The 27573-nt window shown below is 37.9% G+C and overlaps 1 protein-coding gene across 2 annotated transcripts in view; it reads left to right on the top strand.

Moving 5' to 3' along the window:
* The window catches only part of LOC117372256 (serine/threonine-protein kinase BRSK2), a 240108-nt gene that overhangs the window by 189654 nt on the left and 22881 nt on the right, over positions 1 to 27573 (top strand). For both annotated transcript variants that reach the window (XM_033968031.2, XM_033968030.2), the window contains exons 7-12: positions 5 to 73; positions 3701 to 3847; positions 13907 to 13938; positions 20214 to 20378; positions 24479 to 24576; positions 26289 to 26439. In XM_033968031.2, coding sequence (XP_033823922.1) covers positions 5 to 73; positions 3701 to 3847; positions 13907 to 13938; positions 20214 to 20378; positions 24479 to 24576; positions 26289 to 26439 — 662 coding nt within the window. The remainder of the gene's footprint in view (positions 1 to 4; positions 74 to 3700; positions 3848 to 13906; positions 13939 to 20213; positions 20379 to 24478; positions 24577 to 26288; positions 26440 to 27573) is intronic.

The raw sequence follows: 27573 nt of genomic DNA, 5'->3' as shown, positions 1-27573 counted from the left end.
GCAGGGAGAGAAGTACGACGGGAGGAAGGCAGATGTGTGGAGCTGTGGAGTCATTCTGTTTGCCCTCTTGGTGGTAAGCGTCATGTGGATTTACACTGGCGTTTGGGCCGATGTAATATTTTGAAGATGATTGTTTTTAGGGTGAAAGGTGAGTATTCTTAACAGTCAGTACACACAGCGTCCTGAATATTAAAACACGGATTCAAAAACTCCAAACAAAGGCTACAGACTTAGAAAAAAGAGCGGGTTAATACGGACATTTTAAGACCAAAATAATGAGTCTGACAGCAGCAGTTACAGAAAGAGGGGTGATAGTTTTTCAATGTAAAGTGAATTGGAGCCAGAATCGATGGAGCCGGAAGTGCGTCCATGCTCACTTCCTATTTGGACTGCTCCCGCCAGCTAGCGTGTTAGCTACGTCCATTTATATACAGTCTATGGTAGCAATAGATCGTGCTTTAAAATGTGTTATTGCGACAGGCTTAAACAGATTCCTATTTTAATAATCTATTCAAATATTTCACAGTCACATACATATTGACTGTGAAATATTATGTAATCCCTTGGGGCTCCCTGTTGGTTGGTCCTGCTGCTTATCTGCTTATACCTAGAAACACGTCTTCTGGCAACCTAATAGTGGGGAAGCAAGAGATTTAATTGTTTTCTTGAATCTTATGACATCTTCCAGAATAATCTATATGGTTTCAAAATGTTCAAACCAAGTAGATAAAATTTGGCTTTCCGTACTACCAGATCTAAACCATGGAAAAGGTAGCTCCAAATGATTACCGGTAACCTAAACGAGTAAAAAACATGTACTTGACAGTGTCTGTGGAAAATGAATTACAGGTTTATCTGTCTATATCTGTCTATCTATATCTCTGTCTCTATCTATTTATACCTATCTATATCTATCTATATTTTTGTATATCTTTCTCTCTGTATCTATGTATAGCTCTATCTATTTATCTATATCTATCTATCTATATGTATCTATATCTATCTACCTATATTTGTCTATTTCTATCTCTTTACATCGATCTATATCTCTGTATCTTATCTATCTCTATATATTTATATCTATCCCTATCGATCTATCTGTCTGTCTCTCTCACCCTGTCTCTCTCTTTTTGTCTCTCTCTCCTTCTTGCTCTCTGTCTCTCTCTCTGTGACTCTTTCTTTCTCACTCTCTGTCTCTCTTTCTCACTCTGTCTCTTTCTTTTTCACTCTCTGTCTCTCTCTGTCTCTCTCTGTCTCTCTTTCTCGCTCTGTCTCTTTCTTTTTCACTCTCTGTCTCTCTCTGTCTCTCTCTGTCTCTCTTTCTCGCTCTGTCTCTCTCTGTCTCTCTCTTTCTCGCTCTGTCTCTCTGTCTCTCTCCTGTCTCTTTCTTTCTCGCTCTGTCTCTCTCTCTTTCTCGCTCTCTGTCTCTCTCTCTCTCTTTGTCTGTCTCTCTCTCTCTGTCTGTCTCTCTCTTTCTGTCTTTCTCGTTCTCTGTCTGTCTCTCTCTCTATTTGTATCTATCTGTATCTATATTTGTCTATTTCTATCTATTTCAATTGATATTTATATCTATATCTTTCTCTAGCTCTCTGTATCTATATCTATTTATCTATATCTGTCTATTTCTATCTATATCCATCTATGTCTATATCTATCTACCTATATCTGTCTATTTGTATATCTCTCTCTCTATCTGTCTGTCTATCTGTTTCTATCTATATCCATTCATCCATCCATTTATCCATCTATTCATTCTGATTAATCTGCCTCTAAACAAAACACACACTTAAACATCAGTGGAGCCCTCGTCCCACCAGAGACCATCGAGTCTGAGAAACACTGTCCTATTGTAACAGTCAACGGGGCTTTAAAAGTGCATTGACTAAAACAACTTCCCTTTTCTTTAAATTCCCACAGTCCGTGTAAAACCCATACGGTGCCCCGGAGCTGCTCACTGTAGCACGATAAAAGATCAGACAACACATCCTGCTTTATTCATTGTGGTGTAGCGGGCTCAGGATCCATAATGGAGTCTACATTACCTGTGCGGTTTAGCCCTGCAGCTTTGTTTCTGCAGCAGCTGGGCTATAGTCCCACTCACGGCTGTCCCATGAATAATTCAAAGAGAAAAAGGAAAGCACCCAAAATATACAACGTTTTTTGACCACGGGGTGCACACTTTCTCAATTGCGTGTCAACTTGGAAGAGGGTTGTTTGGTTTTCTTCTACAGAGAAAGTTTAACTAATACTGACGTTTTTTAACTTAAAGCCACAGTATGTAACCTTTTAGCGAAGATTAGGTATATTTTTTTGTTTTGGTTTTGTTTATTGCACAGAAAAAGGTGGAAAAACCCTTACTGTGAGCTGGCTTCCGTTTCCACAAACCTGACTCTTATTTGTCCTGGAGGAGGGCTGGTTCTTGCTTGTTTCCATGGAAATGCTGCTCCTTTGGCTATAATCTTCACAGATTGGCTTAAAACATATCTATGTCCATGAAGAATGTTCCGAAGTATGGATTTAGTGTTATATTTCCATGGAATCAGGTGACATCCTACCTCCAGGACGTTACAAAGATTTAATATTTGAAAACATTAAGCTGTAAGTTCCTGGGTCCAAAATGTATTGTTTAGTGATGGCAATTTGTAAAAAATAATAATAAAATAAATAAATAAATAAATAAAATAAAAATAAATAAATATAAAATAAAATAAAATAAAAAATAAATCTAATGTAAAATAAAATAAAAATGACTATAAAATAAAATGAAATAAAACTAAATGTAAAATTAAATTAAATGAAATGAAAATAAATATAAAATAAATAAAAAATAAAATAAAAATAAATAAAATTAAATCATAAACCTTTGTATGTAGGTGTGCAGATGGAGAGCGAGGCTACATCACACGTCCTTATGGGTTAATCTAGTTTCTTCAACAATAATAGAAACACAGAGAAAACCTACAGACTCCACACAGACTTTATGTCATCCACCTTTCCCTCTTTGCTGTGAGGCAGAAGTGCTAACCACTCTGCCATCACACTGCCCTCTCACTTCTCTCTACAAGATAACATGGTGAATTTTCGCTCTTGCAGTTTCCCTCCTGGCATACATTCTCATTCAAAACTTTTTTTTTCTTTTTTCCTCCACTTCTTCCTGTTTGGTCCTGCTGCCTGCTCCGAGATAACAATTTGTCTGATTGTGGGAGACGCGCGCACTCCCCAGCAGTTAGGCTCAGCTCAGATCATCTGTTACACAAGGCTTTTTCGCCTCTGTACCTCTCCCATTTCCCTGTCAGTTTCTCTCTCTTTTCTGTTTTAGTTTTTTCCTTCTTTTTCCCTTCTTTCCCCTCGTACATCTTGTCTCGCGGTGGAGCTTGTCATTCATCAAACAGCCACATCTGTGAGGTGTCAGGGTGCGCTGATGGATGGCTGTGATGAGAGAATGCTAAATGAAGGACGTAAATTAGAAAACGGGACGATTATTAGAAAAAAAGAAACATTTTTGTCTTATGCTGTTTATTATTTATTTGCAGCGGCTGAGGGCAACACACTAATTAGGGAGTCGAGCTACTTCAGAGATGGTTTTAACAAGATTAAGACACAAAATGGGGGTTGCTTTTAAGCCTTGTTACTCGTGTTAACTGTTTTAACCGTGTTCTTCTACGTTGTGTTTATTTGTCTTACGTATTTAACGTTTCAGGGAGCGTTGCCGTTCGATGATGACAACTTGAGAAATTTGCTGGAGAAGGTGAAGTTGGGGGTGTTTCACATGCCACACTTCATTCCTCCAGACTGTCAGAACCTGCTCAGGGGCATGATCGAAGTGGATGCCTCAAAACGGCTAACAGTGAGTTTATTTTTCTTTACAGAGAACACAGTTTGAAGCAGTAACGTGCCGTCATTCCTCGTTAAAACATTATATTACTTAAATATATAATGCTGCTCTCCATGGAGACGAGCAGGCCAAAAATGTAATCAAAATGTTTAGATGATTTGATTGCTCTGACACAGAAACACATGTGTCCTTACCAGTGGGGGGACGTAACAAAGTAAGTAATACAGTACTATACTTAAACAAATTTTAGGTATGTGTACGTTACTTAAGTAAACTTTAAAGTGGTTGCTTTTTACTTTTACTTCACTACATTTGAGAGAAGGCATCTGTACTTTCTACTCCCATACATTTTTGAACAGGACTGAAAAGTAAAGGTATTTTTTGGTTGTTTGAGATCTGCTGAAAAGGCTGAAGGTTTATTTTTAACACTTTAATAATTTGAGCAAACAAAAGTATACAAATAAAAACAGCTAAGAAAAAAAAAAATCAATTGTTTCTAATAAACACATTTCAGCCCAAATGTGTATTAGGTACTTTAAGACTTAAGTATATTTTTCCATGAGATACTTTTACTTTTACTTAACTATCTTTTGCCCTGGTATCTGTATTTTTACTTAAGTAACAAAATCAAGCACTTCTTCCATCACTGGTTCTTACTGTTTGCAGGCTTGCATCTCCGCAAACGTGACTCTAACTTGGCCTGGAGCTTGTTCTGTTCCTGCTTGTTTCCATAGAAATGTTGTTCCTTTGACTGTAATATTCCATAGTATGGCTTATCTATCTCAATGGAGAATGTTCTGAAGTACAGTTTAAACTTTCTATTTTCATGGAATCGTGCAGGGGACATGCCACCTCGAAAAAGTTACACTGTGTTGCTTTAATATCTAACAAATTTGGTCAAGTTTATAAAAATATTTAAGAAAATCCTACATATGCCACAGCAGCATGTTGGACAGAACAAACCATAACACAAGCTTGAGCCAAAAGGTAGAAAACCATTTTGCACCGTTAGTTTTCTATTACTTCACTCTCTATTCCACATGTGTCAAACTGAAGGCCCAGGGGCGAAATCTAGCCCGCCATGTCATTTTATGTGGCCACGACAAGGTAAATTAAAATGTGTGACTGTCTTAAAATGTCAGTTTATCAGAAGATAGGCACTTACACAGTCATATTTTTTTTACATTTATGCAAATTGGCCCTTGGTGAAATTGAGTTTGACACCCCTACGAGTCTATTCTATATCATTGTGTCCAAATTGAAAATAAAACACTGGGTAAAGGCTGCACTATCTAAACTGTGGCACCCTATAGCTCTCATGATCTTTTCAGACTTTAAGCTCCTTCCTTTTCACTGATGATTACCGTCATTTAACACTCACATTTAAGAATATCTTTACCCATCTCCAGTACTGCGTTCCTTTATAATGTACATCTCCAGTATATAAATGTACACTCTGCTCTTTGGACCTCATCATGCAAACTTCAGATATTATAAATCCTCTCCATGAAAACCCAAACCAAACATACGGCCTATATTTCATATTCCTGGTCCACTTTCTGTAATATTTATGTAATGTTTACTAACGATGTCGAGGGAGATGCAGGAAAACACATTAAAATGTTATTTGAAGCATCATTCATATGTAACAGAGAAATCAGGTCAGGGTGAGACGAGATGTCATTATAGTTTTGACTTGAGGCTAGATTGGAAACCATCCAGAGTAAAAAAACAAAAAACTACATGAAATGAGCAAGACTCCACCAAGGCAGTTGACGTAATGTTGCAATGCCAGATGTGGGCATGAATGTTGAGTTGTGTTCCTTTCAATCCTTTCAGTATTGAGTATAAAGTCTATTTTTTTTGTTTCGAAATAGAGTTTGAAAATTTGAAATGTACTCCTATGTATTTTTTATGACAGTGAGGCTAACCATGTTTTGCAGTGGTGCTCAGTCTAGCCAAAAATAAGTAAATAAATAATGTAATTCCTTCCGTGACCTCTACACAACCTTTTGGGAAAAAAACAACAACAAACCCACTAAACAATAACTATAGAGTGGTGTCAGAATAGCACAGGACACATAGCCTAAAGTACAAAGCTGTGTTCACTTCATGTCTGTAGCTTTATTTAAGATTCTGTTTTTTGTGAATACATAAGAGAACTTTTGTGTTGTTTGTTTGTTTGTGTATTCATTGCAATGCTAGCCCTCAGATCACATTACAAGACGCACTATTCAAGATGAAGAGACGGTGGTAGAGGGCAGAAGAGCCAAATTGGTCAGGGATCTTACAAAAGGCAAATTTGGTGTTTGAATCTAAAACAGAGTATGGCTTTGAGGTAACAGAATATTCTGAAGTAGTGCTGGAGAATACATTCACAGATAGTAGGATTGTCTGACACCCTCCTCATAAAACACAAAATGCATTTGAACTAAATTATTCAGTTTCCCTGGTGATATTCAAAGAAATCATATTTTTCAGTCACTGAAATTAGCCTCCTGAATTTAGATCAATTTGTTTTCAAGGGTGATTAATGTTATGTAATCTAATCTAATATTACCAGTTTTAGGTAAGAAAAACATCCATGCTCATGTTTCAGCTAAACAAATATCTAAGCAAATATCATGACCTTGAACATTTGCAGATGCACAATTTCCTTCCTAAAATCTTCTTTTTCCAAAACATATAAAGTAAAGGGCTGTGATGCGTGATAAGACCAATTGTCTGTTTGGTATTCCACATATATTTTTTCCGTTGTGATGAGTGGAGGTCACCCTGAGATCGGAGATACGTCTGGATGCCTCCAGCGCTGTCCTCGACAAAGGGTTACACAGTGACCGCGCAGCTCAGAGCAAAATATGCTACCTGTCTGCCCCCATTTTCCTCCCTACATCGCTCTGGGGATGGAGTGTAACCTCACAGAATGTCAAATAGGCCTGTTAGCCTGCATGTAAGAGAGTTAAGTCGTGACTGCCTTGTCACCAACGGGACAGGGACACCCAAAGGTGGCACTGACAACACCTACAACAATGTTATTGAATTACTCTGTGGTTAGAGTGAGGGTTTAATGTGCACTGGGAAAAAACTATTTCTGGCCATAAAGTAGTGATGGCCATAAAGTAGTGATGTGTTTTACAAATGCTGCTGAGTGCATGTGTGCATTGACAATGACTTGTTATTGAACAGTGGTCCCCAACCATTTTTCTTATGAGTACTGGTACAAAACATACTTTTTTTCTGGGAAGGATTTCTCCCAAAAATAATGTGCTTTCCCTGACCATGGTGAATTGCTTCTTATTTCGGCTAGATGGATGCTAAAATGAAGTTAGGAACCGTAGCAAACCACAATTGTAAGTAGCACCACAAGTTGGTCTATTGCAGACCCCAAAATACTGTGTTTAGAATTATGTTTTGAATAACAGCGTGGGCCAGAGGGGGAGGATATTTATTAATATGATATTTAGCTCCATAAAATTCATTCTCTTCATATCCCGTTGGTGTTGTGGGGTCCTGCCTAAGGGGAACTGGCCACTTTAATATAGACATCACTGGCCTATTCAAATGAACAACCAGCAAAGCTTTGCTTCCTGTGAACTCGGGGTGTAATGAACATGATCAGGAGCCTATTATATTATAAAGCAGTTCATCACACAGACAGAGTACGCTCAGGGGGAGAGGAGCTGATGATGTAAGCTGTTTCCTGGAATCAAACGTGTGTCCTCCAGAAAACAACTGACCCCATTTTGAAATTCTGCTTTTGATGGGGTAAAAAACCATTCTGATCTACCTTATCTGCCATTTATGCTTCACTTTATCAGGGGAGTCGACGGGGGGAGGGTGGGACAAAGGGGTCTGTTGTCCCGGGCTCTAGGGTCTGAGGGTCCCAGAACTGGACACTCCTCCTATTAATTTATATTAGAGGGTGTCCCATGTGAGGCTTCTTCTTTCTGTTGACTGGCCTGCTATTTATCATGAGATTTGTTGTAATTTGTCAGCAGTTTATCATCACATTACGGCATTTTCTTGGAGGTTTAAATATATACAAAATATATTTCCAAAAAAAAAAAAAAAGAAACACACACAGTTTTTGTACTTGATGAACCATGGTCATGAATGCTTGAGGGTATACTTTTCTTAATTTTAGCTAAATAAAACTCTTGCTTTGCTATGTGACTATAGCTGATGCATAATATCAACTGTAATACAAAATAAAGCTTGAGATGAAATGTAAACAAACAACTGTTACCATGGAAACCCGCCATGTTTTTTGGCAGCAGTGCAAAACCGCCCTTAGCCACACATTAGCATAAACAATGTAAAAAAGTAAACAAAAAAGCCATGGAATCACCCCATAAACCACTGGGTCAGTAGTTCTAAATACATTTTTCACATAGAGTTGTAATACTATATTTTAACATTTAGCATCTTACAATCCCCATTGGTTTAAAAATGCTATAATCCCAAACCCTATATACGCTGCAGTAGTCTATATAATTGAAAGACTAATATTTTAAATGGGTTAAATCCTCTCATAAGTCCAGAACCAATTTCAAATACTACAAGTCACATAATAAATTGATCATTTTTTGCCGTCTTTCCGTTTTGAGTTCCTTCTCCTCGCAGACAGAATAATAACAAGCTGTGGGGGTTTTAATGAAGTAGGTATAAATGACATCGCCGCGTTTGCCTTGTACAGATTGTGCGTATAATGAGCTATCACTACAGCACCTGGATGCTTCCTTCTCCACATTTGGCGAGATGGACCTTTTATGGAGCGAGTGTCTGAGCGAAAGCATCTGGAATTGCTACTGTCACATTTAAAGCCTGATTGATGCTTTAGTGCATTTTCTACCGCATCACTCCGGAGTTGGCCGTGTGATATCGGTCTCTTGCCTCCCGGCTCTCAATAAAACCTCGAGAGAGTAGGTCACCCATTGGCCTGTATCTGACAACCAGGGTGTCTCTGTCAATACCCTGACCTCTATGGGAGTCACCTCTGGTCCACCCGAGCGGCTAGCCAGACTGTCTCTGTGATGGAGCTAATATGAAGACAGCAGAGGGCTATCCTTTGGGATTATAGAAGCACTGGGACAATGATAACAGACAGGTCTCAGTGGTATATGTAGTGGAGATGTCTGTACAGGGTGTGTGTGTGTGTGTAGCTTTTTGGTTTGGGACAAAAGCGGTCCAGGCAGTAGCATTACCTCGTATGTAATATCAAGATCAAATGTTTAAGTTTAGGATAAGGTACAGTTTGTTGAACCTGTAGGAAAATAAGTTTGTCTTCTGCATTAGGGGCAGCAGTAGCTCGGTGGGTAGAGTGCTCATCCTTTGATCCGAATATCGACAGTTCAAATCCGACTCTTAACGTAAACATCACTGGTAGAGCGGTCATATACATGGACCTACAGGTTGGTGGCGTCATTCCAGCTCCGAACAACATACTGTGCTTCTGTTCTTTGGCAAAACACTTGAAAAACCCTGTCTGCGTACACTGAATGGTTGCGAATGGGTGAATGGGTCCTTGATGTAATGTACTTTGAGGTGGAAAATCACTATATAAATGTGACTATTTACCGTTTTACCCATCCCCCAATGTCACTGGGACGACCTGTGTGGATCAGGTGACCCAGGCTTGACCAGACCTACCTTAGTTGACTTTGCTTGTGTTGATGGAGTAAACCTGCTCAGACATTGCAAATTACACACAACTGATATTAAACTTTGATTCAAAGCAATATTATCAACTGGATTTTATTTTTTTTTTCAGTATGTTTTGGTGTTTTTTCAACCACCACCATCAGTTTTATAAAGACTAAACTTTTTTTGTTGGTCTGTTCTGGAGAAATACTTCAGTACCTGTTGTATGAGGGAAGTAAACTTTTTTTATTACATTTTTGTTTACCATTTCTTGTGTACTGTGCACATTTAGCTAGAAGACCAATGAATAGCACAACAGACAGAGCAAACAAGGATAGACCTTACAAACATCATAATGGTTCATAATGGGTCAATAGCAAGTTTCCTGCGAATCTACTTGTCTATTACTGACCCATGTTTCAGTGTTTGGATAAGCCCTACACGGTGACGGCTGTTGTGATTTCAAAAATAAATGTAATTGAAATCAAATTCAATACTGTATCCTTGAACAGGAAGAGTTCATTATAGACTGCGTTCATGCCTTGAAAAAACGATACACCGTGTACTTTTAAATATGATTTTTCTGATTCTTCTAATACCTCATGAGTGCTATGACCTGCAGTTCCTCCTTTGGGACAGTAGCAGCATAAGAACCATAATAGAGACACTTAGTGGAGATGTATGCCTCCAGATAAGTGACAATAATTAGAAGTGCCTCCTGGATCTCCCGTGGCTCAGTGGCAACAGCAGGAACAAATTAAAAAGTCCCAACCGTTTCATTGATCCGGTGTTCCGCTGTGGGCAGTTAAAATGCCGAGCTTATTTTTGCAGACATCTTTCTCTGTCCGCCTTACGTGCTCGGCCTGTGTCTCATTGTGCTCACCTTTATTGCTAACAGACAGCAGCGGTGACAAAGTGAGCGCATTAAAAAGGCCATGATCGCAGTGGCAAACAGATTATGTGTTTGTAAGAGGAATGAGGAAAGGATGGGAGCGGCTGATTCCCCTTAGAGCAGAGGGCATCGCAGAAGTAGCAGTAAATGTTTGCTAGTAAGTCTCTATTACACGTATCTTTGTGTATTCTGTTTCAGGGTGATTCTGGATTGGTGCCATAAATATGTCTCTGTTATTCCTTCAGTGTTTCTATTGTGCACTCCTGTTGATCTAGGTTATGTGTTAGCGGCGCTATAGTCGATTAAAGAAATTATTGTTTGAATAAAGTTCTGTGAGTCAATTCGATTAGATTCAATTAGGCATGTTGCAAGCTCTAAAAACGATTTAGCAGTAGCACGCGGTGACTTTTATGGGTGGGCAAGCAGACTTGAGGTGGACATCAATATTTAGTCGATAGCAATGTAATAACGCGACTTTTTATACAAACTACATTGTAAATTAGTATATTTCTTTTTTTACTGACATATTAAAGGCGTAATGAGCCATTTTGAAGTCAAATTAGAGAAGCCTAGACCTACATAGTTTAATATTTGTATATACTGGGCTGTATTTGACACCTCGTCTGCACAAACAGGGCTGGTCATTGGGCAATTTGTTTCTTCACAGATTTGTCCTTTGCCTCATTTATGCAGCTGAGCCTTCAATACTATGGTTATCTAATTATTATTATGCATCTAGAAACCATAAGAGCGACATATGGCAGCTCTACAGATGTGCAATGCACTTACTACACAAAATGTGCGTTCATGAAGAGATACTAACAGGTGGTTGGGTCAGACAGGTGCTCTTGGTCAGACAGGTGCACTCATAATATAGCCTCATGTGTCACAAACGTCCCCTTAGACACAGCCCTGCTAGGACCGTACTCACCTCTCACAGATGCAAATCAAAACCACGTCTTTCCGGAAACAAACGTCTTGTATTTACCTGAAGCTGAGAAGGTCCAGAACAGCCACATGTTCCTCCACACACGTGTAATTGTCCCGTTATTCCCTAAACGCTGTTGCTTCGTTAACACACAGGTGCGTCCATGTCCAGTTTAGACCTGTCAGAGTCCTGTTTTAGCCCTGATTTGGACCTGACATAGTCCTGTTTTAGCCCTGATTTGGACCTGAGATAGTCCTGTTTTAGCCTTGGTTTGGACCTGGCATAGTCCTGGCTTAGACCTGTCAGAGTCCTGTTTTAGCCCTGATTTGGACCTGACATAGTCCTGTTTTAGCCCTGATTTGGACCTGAGATAGTCCTGTTTTAGCCTTGGTTTGGACCTGGCATAGTCCTGGCTTAGACCTGTCAGAGTCCTGTTTTAGCCCTGATTTGGACCTGACATAGTCCTGTTTTAGCCATGATTTGGACCTGACATAGTCCTGTTTTAGCCCTGATTTGAACCTGGTATAGTCCTGTTTTGTTCCTTCACACATCTAATTGTCCTGTTATTCCTTTAACGCTGTTGCTTCTTAAACACACAGGTCCGTGCCCACGTCCGTATTGTCCATTTCACACAAACTCGCCCTGAAACTAGCTGACTGTTTGGTTAAATGACCGCCATTATTACTAACATCTAATCACAAGAAACATGAAGCAAAAAGCAAGTTATTTTTCAACACCTCCTGACCACTGTTATTTAGTATCTCTATAATCTGACCCAAACTCACAAGATAATAACTCTGCATACAGAACAGTGCAAGTAAGCAATGTTTTCATAAATGTAAAAAGAGATTAAGCTCATGACTCACCCCAAAACTCCAGCCACCTCACTTCTTGATTCTTCTTTCTGCCGTGCTCCACATAAATCATTATAATCTGATAATATAATAATTATTTGACTAATTACAACGTTGGCCATCAAAGACACCATTGACCAATTAATGGACTAAATGACGTAAGACCTGCAGCTCTGATTGGTAGAGCGAGCTGTTAGACTGTAATGAATTCCTTTAAAAATCGGTTTTGGTCTAAGAAAATGATTAGTCTGTGCCATATACTGCACAAAGTACTCTCCTGGTAAAAAAAAAAAAATGAGTGGATTCTCACCATTCTTTCTGTGTTTTTTCCACTAGAAGTCAATCTAATTTCTTTGAGGTCTTTACTTTTAGAAGTCAGAAAAGCTATTAACCTCGGGTAAATGGGAAAGCATATGGCTATGGTTGCTGTCTTTGTCTCTCGTGGGAGTAAATTGTATTGAGGATAGGGAATAGCTGCTCATAATTCCACACAACGCGATCAAAACACAGCACACACCATGAGGTCATTGGAGACAAACAACTACTTTCTTGACAATTTCCTTCTTTCACACTATTCATCAGGGTTATCAATAGAAATCGGTTTGGCTTGTAACAAAACTCATTATGTCAGTATTGATGCTGAGGTAATTAAAACCTTTCTGTCAACTTGATTTTTTTTCCATCCCTTCCATCTCTGTCAGTAATAAAATATAACATAAGTATTTTTTCATGATGTTGGGAAGAAATATGAAACGTGTTGGACAGATACAACATCATTATTAATTTGTTTACATTTTTGGCTTTATTAAATAGCCAGACATGGATAGAGCAGATAAATATTGTAAGTAAGAGCAAAAAAATATATTACTCAAGTTAAAGTACAAAATAGTTATGCAAGAAATTACTCAAGTAACATTAAAAAGTATTTGGGGAAGAGTAACTGTCGCACAAATGTTTAAATCTGATTATATTGTCAACATAAAAAAAGTTGTCAGTTAAACACAATGGGAAGTTTTAACCAAAACTTTGACTCAACTGTTTCTTCAAACACAAGATTACTCAAGTAGTAAAAGTGTAGTGTCTGAAAACCAGTGGTGGATGAACTACTCTATTTTGTTTCTTACGTAAAAGTACAGATACAGAGGCAAAAAACTCAAGTAAAAGTATCACATGTATTAAGTAAGTATTTCACACAGTTTGTTAAAGTATACATTTATTGATATTGATTAAAAATGATACATATTTTGGTCAACAGTAGCAGTATACAAGTACAATCAATTTCTTATTTTTTCTGCTCAATTTTGTGTTTTTGTTTTAGTTTGCTCAAAGCCAAAGCTTGAACTTTTTATTCTGAACTCTTTAGTCAGGATATTACCACAAACTTGGCAAAAATAACCCCTCAAATCATATGAAAAGTATTTTTTACTTTTCAGTTCAGTACAAAATGTAGTGGAGTAGAAAGTACAGATACCTGCTCTCAAATGTATTGAAGTCATCATAAGGTAGAACAGAGCATTTTGAGCTTTGGAGATGTAGACAGACTAATAATAATAATAAAAATCATGTGTGAATGAAACAAAACACAACTCAACAACATGTTTTGGAGGAGAGAACAACATTATAACATGACTTAAAGCTCACAAGAGTCCATTTCGCATAATATACAACCTATAAATTGAAGTAGATGTGCCTGAGTGCTCCCCGTCTCTGAACATAACAAAACTAACTGTCTCTTCCTTGTGTCTTGTGTGTTACAGCTCGAGCAGATCCAGAAGCACACGTGGTACATGTGAGTATACCTTCGACACTGTTTATTCTCCCTGTCTGCTCTGTAGCCTGAGAGAGCCTGCGTCCTCATGATAAATGGCGTGTATGTGAGCAGTGCATTTGAGGCGTGACTCCGGGGGGGTGAGGGGGTGGCGGGGGGTGACGGGGTAAACTGCAGAGGAAGTGCACATATGGTCAAATGAGCGGGGAGAGGTGGAGAAAGGAAAACGCTAAGGTTGGAGTTACATGATCTTCCTGGGCTGATGTTTAACTTTAACAACGTGGAGTGCCCTTGTTTGATGCTCTCATTAATCACTTGGTTTATTTATACTATAATACTATCCTGTGTGAACAATAATGACAAAATTAGCTTGTGTTTATTTTATTAGACCAGCGATTCTCAAACTGTGGTACGTGGTCAAATTAATACACGTTTTGCCCTCTTTTGGGTTTGTCCTTGTTTGGATCTATTGCAGTGATGATGTAGTCCTATTTTTCAGATTTTTAACCCTGTTTTAGCCCTGGTTTGGACCTGACATAGTCTTGTCTTATCCCTGGTTTGGACCTGGCATAGTCCTGTTTTAGACCTGGTTTGGACCTGGCATAGTCCTGTCTTATCCCTGGTTTGGACCTGGCATAGTCCTGTCTTTGCCCTGGTTTGGACCTGGAATAGTCCTGTTTTAGCCCTGGTTTAGATTCCTGTTTTAGCCCTGGTTTGGACCTGGCATAGTCTTGTTTTAGTCCTGGTTTGGACCTGGCATAGTCTTGGTTTAGCCCTGGTTTAGATCTGACATAGTCCTTGTTTTAGACCTGGTTTAGACCTGGCATAGTCCTGTCTTTGCCCTGGTTTGGACCTGGAATAGTCCTGTTTTAGCCCTGGTTTAGATTCCTGTTTTAGTCCTGGTTTGGACCTGGCATAGTCTTGGTTTAGCCCTGGTTTAGATCTGACATAGTCCTTATTTTAGACCTGGCATAGTCCTGTCTTAGCCCTGGTTTGGACCTGGAATAGTCCTGTTTTAGCCCTGGTTTAGATTCCTGTTTTAGTCCTGGTTTGGACCTGGCATAGTCTTGGTTTAGCCTTGGTTTAAATCTGACATAGTCCTTATTTTAGACCTGGTTTAGATCTGGTTGCACTCGGAAGACATACATTATTTAAAAACAGACTTCAAAATGCACTTATTCGTTTTGTTTTTGGTTTGTATTGTTTTTGTTTTTCTGTATTGGAAAAGGGTGGCCATGAAAGGACAGTCTGAGCGCTTTCATCGGGCTTTCCCTGTATAAATAAAGACAAACAAATAAATAAAAACAGTTTGGGCTAATTATATAGCATGTAGTGTATTGTAAAATGCTCAGACAGGGTTTCTTTCCTCCTACTTAAAGAGCAGCTATTGTTTTTTAGCTGTAACGCGTCCTGCATCTTCCCCCTGCCATCTCTGGGATAAATTGCATAAAAATAGTGTGAGTGTTCACCAAACAACAGAGATTGTCCAATTTCATTACAACAGCGCAGATTTACAATAGTGCTTTGCTTCAAAATGTATGGGTAACTCCACAGAGGAAAGATCGAACAAACAAAGCAGAGATACAACAGGTTATTCATACACTTGAAATTGCTTACTTGCTGTTGTCTTTTAAATCCCAATGTGGTTTTAAAAATTTACTTTCACTGAATATGTTTTGGAACTTTTTTGACCATATATCGCCCCAAACTTTCTGACTAAAACAGCCATTAATGTCATTCTTTCTTAGCCGTGGGACACTGTATGACATATGACAAGTGTCCCGAGTCCCAAACCATGTTTTCAGCTCCCGATGTCATTCATTCATTTACATCTGATTTAGCACTTGTCCCAACAGCGCAAACACAGCAATGAATCATGGGAAATGAATGGTAGTCCGATGAGAGAGCAGCGTTAGTTTTGTGTTGTAAAATATCATGCAAACAGACAGGCAGACTTGATAAAAGAAAACTAGAGGAGACAAGCGCCGTGAGAGAAAACTAATACGGTGAGTGCGGTCCCCTGACTGTCTCCGCGGCGATAGTGGTGAATGATTAAACTTGCATCGGAATCAAGCAGTGCGATTTTACGTGAGCAGGTTTTATGTTTGCTAGCGGGGGCAGATGGGACAGGTGTGGTGCTGAAAGGACAGCTCCTCACCAGGGTTAAATCTACTAGTACTACTGCAGACTGTATAACGAAGTGGACTAAGGGAGTGTGACGTCCCCCAGTCAAATGAAGCTCGTTGAGGCTAACAGTTATAGCGGCGAATTTGGTGACAAGTTGCGTATTAGGAATTCCGACCGAGAGTGTCATAGCAACCAAAGAGCCAATCCGGAGTGAGGCTGTTGAAGGTAACGCCTCTTCCCACCCGCACCGCTGGTTTAGCAGGGAGCGAGCATTTAGTAACGCTGTCAAACCTGTTGCTAACGCTAGTGGGAGCAACCTTGGGGTAAGACGGCGCCTGATTTGTCTGTTATTAATGTTCATATCTTGAGTTCTGACCACAATAACAAAATAAAATATACCAGGATCATGTAAAGCTGGTTAATACGAACATTTTAAGACCAAAATGACGAGGCTTACTGCAGCAGTTACAGAGAGAGGGGCAACAGATTTCTAATATAAAGTGAAATGCAGCCAGAGTTAATGAAGCCGGAAGTGCGCTCATGATCACTTCCTATTTGGAACGTGGCGGCGAGCAGGTGTTGTGAAATTTTTAATAGTATAAATCTTAAACATATAAAATCAACAGAGAATCAAAAAGTCTGGTTTACCAGATCAATTGTGCACAATCGTCAAAGAGCAGTTGTCCCTGATAGTGTTGTCTCGCCCACAGCTGACAAATGAAAATACAGTCAGTGTATTTATACCATCAAAACAATCGTACCCGTTTAGTCTAGTCAAAGTGGCTGGAGGTCCCTAGATGCACAAACAAGAGATACACTCGTGCATAACAACAGATGATATTACGGAGGTTAGGTCAAAAAGATCCATAACGATACAAGTAAAGATTTTAGGTAAAGAAAGAAATAACACAGGTTAACTATGTCCATTTATATGTACAGTCTATGAGTGCTACTTAGTTGAATTGAGTTTATTTAGAGATCTGTCTGTTATGTTTATGTTAAGTGAATTGTAAAATGAATACATTCTGCTTCCTAGTCTTTTTTTTTTTTTATTATTATTTAGAGATGGTAGTAGGGATTTTACTAGTCTTCACATGACATAAGTAAGAAGTTTTTGAAAGTAACATCTGACTTGGTTTTGTTTTTAAGTGAAGATATTCTCTTAGTTGACCTGGTTTAGTCCTGGTTTAGACATGGTTTAGTTCCTTTTGAATTTGGGTCCAAACAGCCAGTTTTGACCAGGTTTAGTATCTGATATGGACATATTCTTTGTTTTGTTGCAGTTTTATTTTTATTTATTTATTTATTTATTTATTTATTTATTTATTTTTTTATTTATTTTTTTATTTATTTTTATTTATTTATTTATTTATTGTGGTGATTGTATTAGTAGACACCCATTTCAAAATAATTTCTTTTTTTTTTTTTTTTTTTAAATGGACCTGCAAACATTTCCTGAAGTGGAGCTAAAATTTGACAAGTGACAGCAAACATTTTAAGCTATAGCGTTGTGTTAACTGCAGTTTCCATGTGCCATCTCAACAGGGAAATAAAAACACACTATTTTTACTTGAACTGTGCTGTGACTATAGGGTGAGATGTAGGTCACAGTCATATTGTAGAGTTTCCGTGGGGATTAGTCTATAGAAGTAAAGTCATGGAAGTTTTGAGCGCAGAGCCATTTGTTAAACCAGGTGACAAGAAGTCTACGGGGGAAAAAGGGTGAGGCAACAGTATTAGACGAGCATCTGGAAAATACATGGCAGCGTTAGAGCCAAAAATGGAAATATAATCCACATGGAGATTACACAGTGGCACAGAATGACTCAGGCTGGAAGCTCGTTGACCCAAATTTGCATCATGATTGAATGAGAATATACCAAAAATATGTGATCAAAGCTTGTGTGTCGAGCCCACGGAATAGAGCAAAGAAATAGAGCTGAAGGGGTGGATGAAGTACTTGATTGTGTTACTTAAGTAAAAGTACAGATACAGAGGGAAAAAATTAGTCAAGTAAAAGTATCACGTGAAAGAATCTTCTCAATCTACTCAGTATTTAGGTATCCGTTTAGAAATGTACTTTAAGAGTAAAAACTAAAAGCATTTCACACAAGTGTTATTTGTTAAAAGTGTTAAATGTAGTAATGATTGATTGAATAATGATACATATATTGGTCAACAGTTACAATATGAAGCAATTTCTTAATTTTTCTTATGAATTTTGTGTATTTATTTTTGTTTTGCTCAAAGCCAAAGCTTGAACACAGAAAACTTAAGTCAGGATTTTATCACAAACGTAAAAATAACCCCTCAAATCATATGAAAAGTACAGATAACTGCTTTCAAATGTAGTGAAGTAAAAGTCAAAAGTATTCACTGTAAAATTGCTTTAAGTAATGTACAGATACTTAATAATTCTACTAATTTGTTAAAGGTGTTAAATGTAGTGATATTGATTGAAAAATGTTACATATTTTGGTCAACAGTTGCAATAGGAGTCTTGATTTTTCTTATGAATTTTGTGTAATTATGTTTGTTTGCTCAAAGTTGAAGCTTGAACTCAAAAACTTTAGTCTGGATTTTACCACAAACATAAAAATACTCCCTCAAATCATATGAAAAGTACATGTAATGAAGTAAAAGTAAAAAGTATCCATGGTAAAATTCACTTAAGTAATGTACAGATACCTAATAATTCTACTTAAGTACCATACTTTACTACTGTTACTCCATTACCTTCCACCACTAGCACTAACCATATTCTATTATCTTAAAAGTGCATAACATGTCCTTAGATTAGCACGCTTTGTTAAACAGAGCCGTTATTTTAAAATCTATGTCCTCAAGAATTTATAGAGGACATAAAAATGCTGAAGTAAAATGAGACATTGACACTTACCCTGATGGTGCTAATTCTACATACATACTAAAGTGAGTACTAAAAGCTTTTTTATGCAGTGCACTATAAACTCAGAGCAAGTAAATATTTCACTAAAGACTCTTTGATAATAAATAAGGCTCTAAATATTAATGCTGTTCGTATGTGCAAAGTGTAAACAGTGTCCTTAGGCTGTTTGTTTAGGCGTTATGTGTGTTTCCAGGGCATGTTTAGTCCAAAATATTGAAAATATTTGTGATTTTTAATTCAATTCAGTTACATTTTATTTATATAGCACGTTTAAATACAACTTCAGCTGCACAAAATGCTTCAGTTAAAGTCAACAAAAAACAAACATACGGATATACGATACAGAGGCAAAGGACAATACAACAATAAAACAGTTACAAAAGAATGAAACACCCAGATATCCTGATATCAAGTATTAAATGCCAGGGAGAAGAGGTGGGTTTTCAGTTCGAAAGGGCTCCATCACATATTTTTAAGTATAATAAATAAATGCAAGTATTACAATTTTGCAGAATAGTTCCATGTCTTAATACAGAATGAAACTGTGGTATTTGAGTTTTTGTAATCTCACTCTACTTTTGTAATCTGAGTCTATTAAAGCTGTCAGAAATCTGTTCCATGTTCTAATAATGGTTACAGAGATTAAATTATTTTCAAATAACTATAAAATTGTAATGTTAGACCTTTGAATGGTACTGTGTAAGTGAAAGTTTTTTGGTAGAGATAGACCGATACATCATTTGGCCGATATTTGGCCTTTTTATTGTATCAGGTATCGGCTTTAAATCTCCAACATAGGCCGATATTTTGTTTGGGTCGATCTTCTGCTTAAAAAAACACACACAAAGCTTTATATTAACACTTTAATCGAAGAGATAGCTGCACAAATCTGCCTTATATATCGGCCCAAAAAATATCGGAAGAGCTTATTTGCCATTGATTTCTGTGTATTCTAAGCGATCGGTATCGGCATCGGCCATGAAAAAACACATATCAGTTGATCTCTTGTTGGATAGGTACTTCATGTGAGAATTTACAAATGACTAAACTGTCAGAAAGAGCAAAACTGTGTCCATATAATCCAATGTCATTATACCATTAGCATTAGCTCTGGCCTATTATTAACTTACATAGTGCCCTTTACGATATGCTCCACTTAACTTCCTGTTATCACGCCCCGTTTAAGGTTATAATACAGTACACTCTCCATGCTGTGTTGGTCCTTATTATCAATTTGCTGACTTTTTACATTTCTTCCCAGTGGGGGCAAGAACGAACCAGAGCCGGAGCAGCCCGTGCCCAGGAAGGTGACCATCCGGAGCCTCCCCTCCTCGGACGACATCGACCCGGACGTCCTGGATAGCATGCACTCTCTCGGCTGTTTCAGGGACAAAAACAAACTGCTGAAAGACCTGCTCTCTGACAAGTGAGTTATGGGAACGAGTCGGCCAGTCGTAGAAGAAGAAATGCAGATAGAAACAGGAATTATACAGGTGAGGAGGGATGAAAGGGTGAGGTGATGAAATAGAGGGGGAGAGACGGAGATAAGAGGGACTGCCTGAGAAGGAGAGCTGCATGGAGTCGGTTGTGTTTTAGCCTGGGTTTTATGAAACCCACTGTGCCTGTCAGTTTCTATGACACAAGCCATACATCACTTAAGTGTTATCACAAAGCACTTACAGGGTCCCACGCTTGAGCCTTGCGCCCGAATGCAGGGAGGATTGCGCTTCAGATGGATCTCGGCTGTTTTGGTGTTTATGTTCATCTGTTTAGGTGTAGTAAAAAATAAATGATCACGACTTATATGGTAAAATACACTTAAGGTGATGATATTGTAGTGGTTTTATTGCTCATAAATGGGACGGTTGCTGGGTCAAACCTTCAACTTGTGCATCGTATCATTGTCCTGGAAAAAGACTTCACATTATCTAATCCAGACACATCTTGATTCAAAAATTACACATATTTTGGTCAACAACAGCAATACAAATCAATTTCTTTCGTTTTCTTATGAATTTTGTGTGTTTATTTTTGTTTTCTCAAAGCCGAAGCTTGAACACGAAAACTTTATTCAGGATGTTTCCACGAACACGGTAAAAATAACCCAACAAATCATATGAAAAGTACTTTTTACCTTTTCAGTCCAGTTAAAAAAATGTAGAGGAGTAGAAAGTACAGATACAGTCTTGTGGCTGGCTTTGATTGTGATGGGAAATGCAGCTGCCAAATCAGGAAACTGAGAAATAAAATGATAAAATCTGCCAAATACATACATATTCTGAATGAGTGTAATATTGAAATGTACATATAGAACACTATTCAGTTGTTTTCCCTTAACATGTGTATAATTCATAGCCCAGTTGGTACAATTTCACACCTTTAATACAACAGTTGGCAGTTCATCCCCATCATCGTTGTTGCTAAATATTTATCTAATCATAATACTTAAATAACTGTTAATTTAACTGATCTTATGAATCTTGTGTCACCACTGCATGTCAGGAAGGACACTGCTGCAAAATAAAACATGCAAATCACCAGCGTGACTAAGATCTTCTTGTATTCCCTTCGCTCTAATGAGGTGATTTTAACTCTCCAAGGCCGTGCAGAACAAGAGACGGCAGAGTTCATAAATGCTAAGTAACTTTTCGTGATGAGAAACAAAATATTAGACAAAACTTTACAAAATAAACTTTTTTTTGTGGAAGGGAATTAAATAGCTCAAGCAAATAATGATGTGTTTATCCTTAAAATAAAGAGCAGAGGTTATAGATGGAACGAGGAGAACAAGGAGGTCACAGGTTTGATTACCAGACTAGACCGTGTTTGTTTTCTGTGTCTGATTTTGCATGTTCTTCCTGTGTCTGGGTAGGTTTGCTTAGTACTATACTGCGGTGGATGAAGTATTCAGTTTTTTACCTAAGAAAAGATACAGATAACTGAGGCAAAAAGTTACTCAAGTAAAAGTATCACATAAAAAATAAAATAAAAATCTACTCTCTTAAGTAAAAGTATTTAAGCACCTGTTTAAAAATGTACTTTAAGAGTAAAAAGTGTTATTAGTTTGTTAAAAAAGTAGTGATATAAATACAAAATTTTACATATTTTGGTCAACAGTAACAACATGAATCAAATTTCTTATTTTTTCTTATGAATTTTGTGTATTTATTTTTGTTTGTTCAAAGCCGGAACTTGAACTCGAAAACTTTAGTCAGGATGTTGCCACGAACACAGTAAAAATAACCCCTCAAATCATATGAAAAATACTGTAATGTTTCAGTTCAAAATGTAGTGTAGAAGTAAAAAGTATCTGCTGTAAAATGTAGTAATGTAAAAAGTACAGATATCTAAAAATTCCACTTACCGGTAAATACAGTGCTTTACTATTTTCTTACCTTACACCATCCAATCTTTTACTTTATATAGCCGTATTAGAATGCTGCTCAATCTTTTTCTACCGAGTGAGTTTAATAAGTTGTCCACATGCACTCTAAACATAATTCAGGTCTGGTCAGCGTCCTATCTGCTATTACAGTGTTTAACATAACCCATTCCTCCTCTATTTAATCCTAAATGCTTTTCCTTCCCTACTCTGCCCTCTCGCTGTGTCTTCCGCTGCTCTTCTCTCCTGGGAGCGGCCCGTAATAGTGCTGGACGGGGGGAATCTCCATGTGCTTTCGGTGCTTGATTTTAGCTGAAGCTGCAGGTCCTTGTCTCTTTGCCTCCTACTGCTCTCCAATCTGTCTTTATTACAGCCAAACCGTGCTCCTTTGGCTTATGCAAACGAATGGCCCACAGGCTTGAAGATATTAAGCTACTCATTTAGACTTAAAAGTAAAAAGCGATGTTTTGATTGTTTCATGAACTTGCAAAGATTTGAGTTATATTGTCTGCTATGACGGCGTGATGTGTGAACTTTTTAAGATTGTATTTACGAGGAAGAATTGCCATATTAAAATGTTTGTTGAGTTTGATTTGGGGTTTCATCATGCTTAACAAACATTAGCTATTTTCGAACCCCCCCCCCCAACGCTTACTGCTACAATACGTGATCAAGTGCAAATCACAACTTGATATGAGGAACAATATTGTTTAGAAATGGCTGTGTCATCGCTACGAAAACACATTTAAAACTAATAAGATATTTAATGATCCATCACATATATTACAACACTCATTTGAACTCTTGGCCTTGTTGGGGAGTCTTTCTTGGTGAAGTAAACAATCACAAAGTGTCACTTCAGTAATAATAATACACGAAAGGGCTACCCGGACTGCTTCCTGGAGAGGTGTTCTGGGCATGTCCCACTGGGAGGAGGCCCTGAGGAAGACTCAGGACACGCTGGAGGGACTGTGTCTTTTGGCTCGGGATCCTCTTGGAAAAGCTGGATGAATCGTGTGTGGAAAGTCCCTGCTCAGGCTGCTGCCTCCGCGACCTGGCCCCAGATGGATGGATGGATTGAAAGGGCACAATTCTATTCTATTCAAAATTCTGCTGCAAATACACTGCCTGGCCAAAAAAAAAAGCCGCCACCAAAGGTCACGCACTCTAATATTTGGTTGTTCCGCCTTTAGCTTTGATTACGGCACCAATTCCTGTGGCATTGTTTCGATTTCGCTTCTGCAATGTCACAAGATTTATTTCCATCCAGTGTTGCATTCATTTTTCCCCAAGATGTTGCATTGATGATGGTCGAGTCTGACGCTGCACAAAGCTTCTCCAGCACATCCCAAAGATTCTCAATGGGGTTAAGGTCTGGACTCTGTGGTGGACAATCCATGTGTGAAAATGATGTCTCATGCTCCTGATCCACTCTGTCACAATTTGAGCCTGATGAATCCTGGCATTGTCATCTTGGAATGTGCCCGTGCCATCACGGAAGAAAAAAATCCATTGATGGAATAACCTGGTCCTTCAGTATATTCAGGTGTCAGCTGACCTCATTCTTTGAGCACAGACTGTTGCTGAACCTAGACCGGACCAACTGCAGCAACCCCAACATATTTGCTTAGTTAAATCAAGTTGGCGACTTTTTTTTGGCCAGTAACTTTTCTTCTTGTCTCCATGTTATTACTTTTCCTAGAATATTCCAGAATGATATCAAACACATCGCTCTTTTATTGGTTGAAACTTGAAAAACATGCATTCTTACTATGAGTGAACTCTCCACAAATCTGACCTTTAACTTCGCACGGTGGCGTCTCATGCTTTGCTCCATAGAAATAAACATTGTTGATTCTGTGTAACATTCTAGGAAAAGCAATAACATCTCCCAGGAGACAAACTGTTGGACCCTGCACTAAAAAAGTTACATAGTTCACCTTTACCAAAACTCTAAGCTCATACGCTTTAACCCTAGTTTACCCTTTTGTCTGCCCTGTCCAATACTAGGGGCCAGAGAAGTTTTTATTTTATTTTATTTTATTTTCATTTTTGGGGTTAAAAAAAAGCCACAATACAGATTCATGTTCATATACCTTGATCTAGAACACATTGCTAATCTTTTTTTGCTCTTCTGTTTCCAGTGACAACCAGGAAAAGATGATCTACTTCCTGTTGCTGGACCGTAAGGAGAGGTATCCCAGTCAGGAGGACCAGAATCTGCCTCCACGCAATGAAGTTGGTAAGAAAAACAGTACAGTACATCATTTACTATAGACTCTAAGTATCAAAAACTCATGAGGTGGTTGTTTTTATTTTCATTTCACATTAGAACAATTAATACCGACGAAAAGGATTGTTTTTTTTCTGTTTTGAAAGTACAACCGTCAGTCAAACGTTTTGGACACACCCTTTGATTGTTGAGTTATTTAACTTTTTTTTTCTTTACTACAGAATTCCATATATCTTGAGTCATATATTTGATGTCTTCTATACGTATCCAAAAGGTAGAAGGTAGTAAAAAAAACAAAAAAAACCTGAATGAAAGAGTGTGTCCGAACTTTTGACTGGTGTAATTGTGAAGGAAGTGAGCGACCAGACAGAGTTGAAAGAAGTTTTATCTATATCAGAAGAGGAAGTACAGACAGCAGATACATGTGTTACATTACAAAGGAGCCTCCTGTACTTATAGAACTGAGAAATGTACTATCTATAGAAGGCTGATCCTACATACTGCCCATACAAGATCATAAAGGGGTGGACTGTTAGCTGAGAGAAGTAACAGGTGGCAGTGAGGACATCTTAAAATAAGCTTGTTCTAGTAATCATATTCTTACTAAGAAACAAGTTCACCTCAATGTTTGAGAGACACATTTTTGTATTCAACAAAAGGTTTAAGAGTAAAGAAACTAAACAAAAATCATGCTTTCAACTGGTGTTTAAAGATACACTGCCAGTCAAAAGTTTGGACAAACCATCTTATTCAGTGTTTTTTTTTTTTTTTTTTTTACATTTTATACAAACAAAAGACATCAAATATATGAAACAAGGTATATGGAATAATGTAGTAAAGAAAAAAAATGTACTAAATATTTTTTGACAAAGCAAAGGGTAGCTACTTTGAGGATTTGAATATAAAATATACAAAAAAATACTTAATAGATTCATTTACAGTGAATCAGATGGTGTGTCCAAACTTTGACTGGTTGTGTATCTCCATGAATAAAACTGCTCCCTCTTGACACTGTTTTATTATCACTTACTCACTACGAGTTGGCCAGACTTCAAGTTTTTTATTTTATTTTGTACTCTCTTGATTCAGTGGTCACGGCTTAAACAGGGGTCTAATGTTTACATGAAATAATGTTGACTCATTGAGATATAAAGATGGGTAACATTTGCAGATTCGCCATTTTTTGTTCATTTTTGTTTCAGAGAAGATTCGAAAACCAAGTAAACACAAAGCAAGGTCACATTTCACAATTACCCCTGTCCATGGATTGTGTAAAATGGCCCATCTTTTCCAGCATTTGCCCGATAACATTTGAAGGGTTCTGCTTTTTCGAAATAGAAACAATTCTCAATAAATCTCCTGACTCTTGTTAAAAATTCCAAATATAACTAAAGGATTCACACTATTCTCCATCCAATGATCTGGTTGATAAAGAGATACTCAACTTGCACTTGTTCCAGTCTGATTTTTCACTGACAGCGGCTGTGCGTGTTCCCATAGCGACATTTTGATGATTAGACTCCCTCTTGAGTGAACGCAATACAGTCAATGCCCTGGCCATTAGTTCAAGGCCTGAAAGCGAGGCATTAGCTATTCAGTATTAGTTAAATGTCAGGGCCATCAGGGCTAAACATCGCTCACAAACACAACAGATCCTACGTCAGTGTGTGAAGTTACCAGGTGCATCGTGGGTAATGGATTTTTTGGTATTTTTGTGCTAGATCCACCAAAGAAGAGAGTGGACAGCCCTATGTTGAACCGCCACGGGAAGAGGAGACCAGAAAGGAAGTCTATGGAGGTGCTGAGCGTTACGGATGGGGGCTCGCCTGTTCCTGCGAGGAGGGCGATCGATATGACACAGCATGGACAGAGGTGGGCTCCAAACATAGTTAATTAATACTGTACATTGGATTGTGCTCCCTACATGAGAAATGCGTCATAGTCCAGTCGTACTAATGTTGATAATATGAATACGAGACGGTTCCAGAGGTGGGGACAGTAGGGGGCAGTAAATTATTCTTCAGTGGGCACTTTTATCTAGCACAAGTCATACATGGGAGAGCTGAAAGATAAACGTACACTATCAGCCACAAGTTTGGACACACCTGCTTGTTAGTCGTTGATACGGGAACATTTAATACCAGATCACATGACTGCATAAGGCTAAGGATAAACTGCACCAAAACTGAGATGGGAAAAAGTGCTTTTGGCTGTTTTGCTTCACAAAAATGGAATACATTTCAAAGCCAAGCAAAATTGGATACTTTGGTGCCACAATCGCAATTTAATAATCCGGTAACAAACTTTTAAACACACATCTGCATCTGTTTTTAAATGTTTTATATGTTTTTTGCATTGTATTTTGAACAGGACACCCATGAAAAAGAGAGTCCAAGTGCTCTCATTTGGTTCCCCTGTATAAATAAAGATAAAGGAATATATGAAGCAATATTTATAGAATTATGTCAAGGAAAAAAGTAAAATAAGAAGGCAAAGGGTGGTTGAAAATAAAATATATAAACAAATATTTAGTAGTTATTTAACTTTTTTCATTGCAACATAATTCCATATATGTTACATTGTATATTTAATGTCTTGTATATATAAAAAATGTATAAAGTAGTAAAAATAGAGAGAAAAAATGGATGAGAGGGTGTGTCCAAACTTTTGACTGTTAGTGTACGCAAATTATACAATTACACTTAAAACTGTAATGTAAAAGTGTGGCAGTGCCTATAGTGTCTCCGCTTAAGAGTGAAAACATTTTGCTGCTACTTAGATGAGTTTTGAACCATATTAACTCTTAAAATCTTTTGTCCAGTTGACGATTTTGCGGTTAGATAATTGTTTCTGAGTAAATACAATCTATAACCCCACCTCTGGCTCTACTGCACTTACATGACATCTCCAAAAACCTTTTTTAGTTTTTACTTGTTTTTCTCACTTTTTTCAGCCTAGTTTACAGAGTTTGGTATCAGCACTTTGACATTCTGCCCGCTTTATCTC

The sequence above is a fragment of the Periophthalmus magnuspinnatus genome, chromosome 6, assembly GCF_009829125.3.
Source record: "Periophthalmus magnuspinnatus isolate fPerMag1 chromosome 6, fPerMag1.2.pri, whole genome shotgun sequence".
Classification (NCBI taxonomy): Eukaryota; Metazoa; Chordata; class Actinopteri; order Gobiiformes; family Gobiidae; genus Periophthalmus; species Periophthalmus magnuspinnatus.
Note: the sequence above shows the minus strand (reverse complement) of the source record. Positions and strands in the feature narration are given on the sequence as shown.